General features: G+C 39.9%; 1 protein-coding gene across 1 annotated transcript; it reads right to left on the bottom strand.

The window, feature by feature from the left end:
- Positions 1 to 2,507: 2,507 nt before the first annotated feature.
- On the bottom strand, positions 2,508 to 8,094 carry PPIF (peptidylprolyl isomerase F; the record flags this gene model as incomplete). The annotated part of the gene is given in 6 exon segments (XM_010281994.1): positions 2,508 to 3,047; positions 3,422 to 3,497; positions 4,334 to 4,430; positions 6,359 to 6,447; positions 7,336 to 7,377; positions 8,028 to 8,094. Coding segments are annotated over 6 exon segments (507 nt in total), but the record flags the coding sequence as incomplete, so codon positions are not given.
- Positions 8,095 to 9,186: the final 1,092 nt, after the last annotated feature.

Here is a 9,186-nt window from a genome sequence, read left to right on the forward strand (position 1 = left end):
GGCTCCCCCAAGCCCACCTCTCCACCGCGCCAGCTCCCTGCGGCACGAAGGGGAGCGCGGGGTCCCCCACCAAAGCCCACCGCAGACAGCGGCTCACAGGCCACTGGAGTGGCCAGGCACGGCCTCGGCCCATAATTACAGTCCAGCACACAGCGGCAGAAATTATTTCCATGCTGATCCCTTGGTGGGCAGACGCACTGCTCCAGAGCTGACCCTCTGCCGCACCAAAAGCAGGGATGCCCCGGCACTGCAGGACACCCCAGCCGAGCGCCCGCTGCGTAGCCCTACCCTGGAGCTGCCATGCCAGAGGCAGCACTGAAGTGACAGGTCACGGGTTGGGGATGGAAAATCCACACTGTGCCTTTCCTTTTTAAATAAGGGGCAGGGGGGAGAAAAAAAGAAAGAAAAAACAGGCAGAACAGCATTGCGGAAAAATCTGTTTTGAGGAAGACACTTTATAGAAGAAAACTTTAAGAGATTGACATGTTTGGTTCGTCTAAACATTAAGACTCACATTACATTGCTCTAAGCACCCAGGCAGCAAAGGCCTTCTTCTGGCAGAGAAAAGTATGCAGAGGACGGCTATCTGGAAACCAAAGCCAGCCCCATCGAGACACTGCAACCGGCATTACGAATCACGGTGATTCTGCAGGTCCTGGCATTTATCTTCTAGTAAAGGCTGTGGAGCCTTGATGGAAAATTCTGGCTTTTATGTTTCAGAAGTTAGGGCATAAATGCGTCCATAAAAGCCACAGCCATATGTAATACATCATTGTAACATGCATACTACTATTGCTTATTTAAGGCTTAACGCAGTTCTGAGAAAATGGACTGGTTTGTGGCAAAGCATCTTCCATTGGGCTTTCCAGTCTACAAATACCGCTGATACACCGGAAGATGCTAAATTCTTTAGGCCATCTCTGATCACACAGCAAGGAAGGAGCTTTTCCTCAGTTATCCAGCAAAAAGCTGGACCTGCCAACTTTTCAGAAAGGAATTCAGAAATTTAAAAAAACCACACAGTAAGTTTACACTTCCCCTATTCTCTCTGCAAATTGATGGAATAAATCAGACAGAACAGCCTCAAAACCTGAGCCACTATCCATACACCAGATATTTCAGATCCACTAGCGAGAGGCAAAGCATGGCACCATTACCCCATCTCTTGCTGGCTGTATCTCTGAATGACAGCATGGCTCCCGAATATCACTAGATCAGACCCATCGCAAAGTGGACAGAATACCCTGAGTAAACACAACAGGCTTCAGCTCCTCACACTCCTGCCTTCAGTCAAATGTGCAAAGTTGTATTTACAAAAATAACAGACTTTTTTGTGGTAGAACTGTATTTAATTATTTTTCATATACAAATTAAAAGAACACACACACAAAAAATCATTATTCTATCAAACTGAAATAAGCCAAATGAGCAAAAATCAATATTTAAAAAATACTACAAAGAAAGATGAAACAGCTATAGTGCAAAGAATAAAAAGCTTTTAAATTCCATTTTCCACAAAATTACGCTCTGAATACTGCCTCATACATACAAGAATGCACCCTCGGTAGAAAAAAAAAAATCCAGTGCAAAATCATTTTAAACCCACATATTATCAGAATGCAATGGAGTACATTCACATTTTAAGAAAGCCATCACATTTTGTTTTTCTCTCTAGTAACAAGATGTGCAATGGCACAAACACAGTCAGGTGCTTTTTCCCCACAAGCATTAATACTTTGCAGCTTTCGTGATTCTAAAAGCGATGTTGTGAGGTTCCACCATTTGTTACTGCTTAGGCACTCCACATAAAACATACCGGTTTATACAAACGAAACATGTTTATCTGATCAGCTTTCTTTCCTTCTCGTGCATCAACCCCAACAATAATAATTCTCCTGTGCCAATTATGCCTGGTGACCAATTTTGACTTCTGGTGATGATGCACGAGAAGAAATGACAATCCAAGTAATACCCAAAGTTGGCTGACTTTGCAGGACCAACAAGACAAAAAAAAGCAATGGAACCTTTATCTCACTCAAGCAAACTCACTATACTCCACTTATATTCTCAAAGTGCAAAAACAGGCCATCTATTGAGAACTGCGCTGTATTCCTCGCAGAACCAGATCTCAGAGCAGAACCGCACTTCAAGTAAGTTCACAGTTGCATAATAAAAAAGTCCCAGGATCTTTTGGCTAATCTGTGGTCTTATTGCCTAGGTAGAGCTCTAGTGGTAGGGTAACTCAACCTAAAGCAATTTACTTAACCGAAAAGTCAAATCGCTCCATTGAAGCAAGGTAAGGTAGAGTTCAGTTTTAAACAGTGGTCTGCGACTACAAAAAAACCCCATAACCAAAACCCAGAATTGATTTTAAAAACCCACAACCACACATTAATTCTATTGGATAGACTTAAATTGAGACACAGAAAGTTGTGTTGCAGACAGCCTTGAAAGACTAGTAGTTAATGTTATTTTTTCAAAATTATGAGATGAGCAACAGAATAGGAATTTATTAGCACCAAAGGAAACACGGTATTTCTCAACTTGTATCTAACCCCCAGCTATAGAACACTTAGTTGTCAACTCCACCACCGACTAACACCTGAAACATCCAAATACTAAGGACAGTACCAACACTGCAGTCAGATAGGCTCTGGGTGACTGCACTACTTCTTTTAAAACACAATGGGACTACCAAATCAGTGTGTCAACCAAGGCAGCTCAGTTAAAACACATTTCAGTTAATGTTTTACGCTTTTAATCAATATTATTCAATATAAGTATAAAAGCTGCACCAAGTTAAATAGAAAATATGGTTCCATAGGTGCTACTCATGGGATCAGAAATGTTTGGGGTTTTTATGATTCATTTTTCACAGCATCGAAGTTGTCCTGAATGGTAGGGCAAAAGGCTAGGACAGCTGGCCACAGTCAGTAATCACAATCTTTTTGGAGGTTTTTCCACTCTTGGAACCAAAGCTCTCAATTTTTTTCACAACATCCATTCCTTCCTTTACATGTCCAAAAACAACATGTTTTCCATCTAGCCTGTAAAACAAATAAACAAAGGCAGTTTTACTTAAAACAGCATAAAGACTGAACCAAACCAAGCTCGGTGAAGGGATGTCTGCAGATCTTCATAGCTCTCACCTGCTGATAAACTCTACGGCAAAGGCACAACTCCTCTACAAGGGACATGAAATACTTTTAGCTCTGGAGCTTAAGCAGCATTATGAGGGATAGTGGCCTTGTTACCCCTTCCTCCCTCAAGTAGTACAAACCAACTTATTTTCCATTGCAAGACAAATAACCTAGAAATTAAAAAGAAAAACAAACCCCCCAAAACAAACAAAGAAAAAACCCCAAACCCTCCAGACTGAGGCATCAATTGATGATGTTAATATACAGGGCTGAGTACCTACCAGTCAGTTTTTGCAGTGCAAATGAAGAACTGAGATCCATTTGTATTGGGTCCTGCATTGGCCATTGAAAGAACACCTAGAACAGCAGCAGCAGTTTATTAGATAACAAGTATGCAGTGGAGAAGACAATTTTCCTCTGCACATTTAGACTGAAGATGGACAGACAGAAGATATGATGGTCTCACATTGTCTCCAAATGATTTCTAATGCAAACTTCTTGTCTTTGACTATTCCCTCGAGTCCAGCCTCCCTTCTTTCCACAGCCAGAATGTTAGTAATGTACCTAGTTGTACATATCCTGAATGTGATTAACATCAGGTAACCTCTGCTGTGGTTCAAGAGCAGCAGTAGTTTCCTGTGATGAGGAAGTAACAATCCAAAAAAGAGAGACTACAGAATTCAATCAGATGTTCTTATTTTTTTCTTTTATTTTTTTCTCAATTTAATTTGAGCTTAAAAGGATGTTATTTTAGGATGTTATGTTACTAGATACCTGTGTTACCTAGTAAACAAGAAATCGCAGATTGCTTTGTTTCACTTCTACAGTAATCATCTAAGTAAAAGTTCGTCTATGACTTAAGAAAGAGGAAAATAAAAGCAGTAATTTCACCTTTGTAGAATTTGTAAGTAAAATACAAAAAAACCCCATAGTTTATTTTGCACAGTCCCTTTTATAGTAAGAGCAAGAGTGGCAATGTCACCCATTACAGGCTGACTTTTACTTCTACAGCAACCTACACAAATAAGCACATGCCAGGGACAATGCAGTGTTAAACTTCCTTGGTATTTCTGCAACTACCAAGTGCCCCACACATCTGAAAAAACCTTACTTTTTAAAAAAATACATCTTCATAACCAATGCTTCATTATAGGCTACAGTGATCAGAAGACAGAAAGAATATGTTTATTTACCTGGTCCTACATGCTTAAGTATGAAATTTTCATCTGGAAATCTACTGCCATAAATGGATTTTCCACCGGTTCCATTATGATTTGTAAAGTCACCACCCTGAAACAGAAATGGCTATTAACTTTACTAGCACACAAATGTGATACAACAAATAGCAGTAATTTTAAGAAACACCTCAAAGGCCTAAAATCAAAATCACCTGAATTCATTACCTGAGAAGTCTTTTTTTTTTTTCTTTCTTTTTCCCAACAAGTATAAATATTGGTCAGGATCTCCATTATTACTATTTGCTATTTCTAGGTTTTGTTGTTTTAAGTGTTATACCTTAGCCACTTTAAACTTCCTTCAGCTACATGCTGTCTGCTGGGACAGACAGGACCATCTGTCTTAGGTTAGACACACAAATCCCAACAAACAAATAAAACCCCAGCCACAGCAACTCCCAAAGGTGGCTACTAAACACTGCTTCCAGCAATCTGCCATCTCCTCTCTCAGAAGCGACACCACCCAAGAACTCACACCTAACAAGTATTTCATGTGATGTTCATCTTTCCATTCTCACCTTGAGCAATCTATTACAGGTGGTGTTACAGCTACTCCTACGCAGTCCCAAAAGTATGCTCTGCATGCTGCGTGCCCTATGGAGGCATCTGAATTGCCAAGTCCTCGGTACCATGACCTCCAATTAGGTTATACCAATGGCCTGAATCATATTAACAATCCATCTCAACAAGTGGGAAGGCCTCTACTGCTTCCTCTCACTTTAAAATATTTGAAACCTATGACAGTATTTCCACTTTGGTAATGACTACCAAGTAATTCCTAAACATCAGTTCATCATTTCACCGTACCACAAAGTCAACCACCTAGTATCCTCATTTCAGGTCCATTTGTGGGGACAAACCAGGGAGGGCAAGGAGAACAGACTTACACAGAACTTCAAAAATTAGTGGTAGAACTGTGAGTAGGATTTCTCTTTTTGTTATAGTTATGTATTTCTGACCCCAGCAAGACTTCTAAACTTTGTCCCTTTGTCAGTATCACAAAACCTTAGTTTGCATTTCAAAGGCAACAAAATAGGTCCTTCACAGCATACTTGTCCCCTTTCTGTTCTTAGAAACAGATCATAAAATTAGGGCCTCTTGTTCTGACAGCTGTATTTTTAGCTTAAAAAAAAAAGTGAGGGGGTCATCATCACGGTCACCAGTTAATAAAGCAAGCATGCTTACTATAAACCTTCATCTCAAATTTTTTACAGAGCCATTTACAATGCAATGCCGTTGAAATGTAGCTTCTTTTAAGGAAAGAGAAGACCACCAGGAATCATACAATCAACAAGCAGCTGAAATCCTGCTCATCTGCCAAGCACAGTAGAAAAAAAGCTTTCAAAAAGGCTTTTGCTGTTTGGTTTGTTGTTGTTGTTGCTGATGTTTGAGAAAAAATTGCTAATGTGCATGGACTTCAGAATTTTGAACGATTCCTCCGTTATATAAATAAAAAAAACCCCCCACATTTCAGGTGTGTCATCCCCAAAATCTACCCCAGCCAACCCTTCCCCCCCCACCCCATATTAGGGACATGTTCAGAAAAAAAATTAAAAAAAACATTCTCTATTGTGAACAGATTATTCTACTAGGAATAAAGAATGGACGTGTTGTTTTCTTCGCTCACTTAGAACACAAGGTTGATTATCATTCTACCCACACTCCTCCCAAGCAAGTTGCATTTTTCCAAATATGCCCCACACTAAAGTACACTGCTATACAAAAGCAGAAAACCTTAAGCCAGTTTTTTTTAAGACAGTCTACACACAATTTACATTTATTTGTACGAAAGATGTGCTAAGCAACAGACATAACAAAAAAATCAGAAATGCAAGTCACACTGTCACTTCTTTATTCTGTAATTAGCAAAGGTTAGAACAGAGACACTTAAAATGTTGCTGCTAGTCTAACTGGTTCTAAAAATATGTAAGTAACATACAAATACATTTAATAGCAAAAGTGGAAGAAAAAAAAGGCCATTACCTGGCACATAAATGAAGGAATCACTCTGTGAAAAGTAGATCCTTTATACCCAAAACCTTTTTCACCAGTACAAAGAGCTCTAAAGTTTTCTGTGAAAACAAAGCATAAAGTATCATGTTGCCATACACATTACAGAATATAATCAAACACAACTAGATTAACCATGTCCCAAGTTTATACACTTCAAAAATTTTATATTATCTTTAAGGTATTATTGATTTATTAGTTGTGTCCCTGGCTTTAAAAAACCTGTGTTATAAAGCTAAGGAAACAAAGCCTCTTTAGCCTCAGAACAGGGTACAAACGCAACCTTGTTCCATCTCATCTCCCTTTTCATTTGCTGCTGTATCTTAACTCCAACTCCTCCACCTCCCCAAACCCACCACTCTAAAGTCAAAGACTTCATTTTCTGATTTTTATGCCTTTGTTCTCTACAGGTTGAAGACGATACCTTTTTTTTTTTTTTAAAAGGATATTCATGTACTGGGAACTGAAAGAAAAGTACAAGTTTTTCATAATGACTAAATAAACAGATGAGGAAGGAAGCACGTGATAAAACACAAAAACTTTGTAACATGAGTGCAGTGGTCAGCTAGCGACAAGGAAAACAAAACCCTATGTGCTCTTTGGAAACTCTAAGAGACACCATCCCTTTGGTTTGCCCTTTCTCATTTGCTTTGGGGTTTGATTTTAATGCAGACTAATGTGTTTTTAAAGATATTTATACACCACTGATAGCCAAACGAATGGACTGCACTGTCTTGGCACAAATTACAAAATGAAACTATTTGGAACAATAACAAATCATAACTACTCATTAGCACTGTTCTGACAAAGTTTGCTTCGTATTTGTCTATTTAACAAATAGGGATGGAACATGGAAATAGTTTCCAAAAAGTAGCAGAATATTCTTGTTCCTGAAAATCACAATGTAAACCGTAAATGTTAACTACGAAACTCTGGAGATGCTGCCTTACCTGCTGTCTTTGGAACAACGTCAGCTTTCAACTGTTAAAGAAACAAATTAGTAGGTCAGCTTTTTCATATACACACACATAGAAAACCTTATACATGGGAAGCTGGTACAACTGAACCCTCTTCCCAAGGTGACGAGCTACCTGAAATCACAAGCCACCCAAAAGTCCAAGAACATCTTAAGACTTCCCAGGCATTTGGCTCATAATTAAAAATATCACCTCAATGCAACTTTTGGACAGTTAATGAAGAACAACTTGAGAAGTGTCTAATATTTTCATTGATCAACACACTAATTTAGCAATAAGTAAGAAGAATCTTTACAATGGACCCCAAGAATCAAAGCCACTTTGGATACTACTGGAGAGATAAAAAGTCTCTCTCACACAGAGCCATCCATTGACATCTGCAGAAAGGACAACGGAAAAAGAAGAGCAGAAACTGTGTATCAAAATTGACTTGTGACATTACATATACATTCGTTATCAACAGAAAATTATGATTTTGATTAGTATGCATCTTTTTACTAATCTTAAAAATGCATGGTATTGTAATTGCCCGGAAAAAAGTGACATAAGAACGGCCATATCACGTTAGACCAAAGTTTTATCTAGTCACACATCCTGACAGTGGCCAGCAGCAGACACCTAGAAACAGCATGGCTGTGGCAAGTTAATGTTCCTTCCCTAGGATGCTTTCCTCAGAGGCCTATAATTTGCAGCTAAATCTAACCACAACTTAGCCAAAGATTCAAGGCGATGCTGCAATACATTCAGATATTCTGTGAACTGGGGGCACTAAAAATCTTCAACATGGAAATGAAATGCTGCCACAAGACATATAGTAACATTAATGCTACTTTTTATAATACTACTCAGTTATTTACTAAATCTCACTGATGAATAAGGAACTTGCACAGCAGTATTTTTACCTATAACTCCCTCAATTGCTACCTCCTGAGAACATGAGAGCTGGTGGTGTCCAATTAATTTATATGCTGACATTTTCAGTGAAGGAAAATTAATTGGGCTCTAGCCTCAAGGGAAACCCTTTTAGAGAGAGAGCCCTTATGAACTACGTTTTTGAAAAAAATAAAAATCTATCGATGCAGACCCAAGATGGGTGCTGGAAGCAGAAGGCCACACTTAATTCCCTCAGTAGGCAGCAATTTGGAAGAGCAGCATTCCCTCTCTGGCGTGCGGTTCTGGAGCACAGCCCTCATTCTTTCCCCTACGCAACACATTTATTCAGAGGCATGTGCCCGGCCCTAAGGATACATGGTATACCACAATTAAAGTCTCGGCACTTATTGTGCTTTTCGTAAAAGCGGAGCGTACCGCAGTTTTCCTGTTCAGGCCTTCTTTAAATGGCTGTTTCAGAGACTGAATTTTTAATGATAAAGCTGGTTGCTAGCTTGCTGTTGAGCTAGCTGCCAGTTCAAACAGAGCTGTGCAAACCTTTCAGTGCACAAGAAGCTGGAAGCTCAAAGAGGCAGTACCTCAAAAAAAAGAAGACTAAGAATCAAATAATAAACACCCAGAAAAAAAGAAGGAAAAAAGAGGTCGAAGCTCGAAGAGTGGCTGAAGACTTCTACAGGCACACTGCCCCAGGAGCATGCCAGCCCCGCGGCGGCCAGGCGAGGGTCCAGGCGCTCACTGACAGCCCAGGACTCCCAGAGCGGTGCGGGGAATCCGGGCGCTTTGTCCCTTCTGGAACCGTGCTGGTTTCTCTCAAGCAAAGCGGTACGCTTCAGCAGCAAGCGTACACTTGCTCAGTATTTCAGCCTCCGTACCGTGGTATAAAGTTTTCTTCCATTGTGGCTCCCTGCCACAGCATGGACCAACCTCCGGCCC

The sequence above is a fragment of the Phaethon lepturus genome, unplaced genomic scaffold, assembly GCF_000687285.1.
Source record: "Phaethon lepturus isolate BGI_N335 unplaced genomic scaffold, ASM68728v1 scaffold24272, whole genome shotgun sequence".
Classification (NCBI taxonomy): domain Eukaryota; kingdom Metazoa; phylum Chordata; class Aves; order Phaethontiformes; family Phaethontidae; genus Phaethon; species Phaethon lepturus.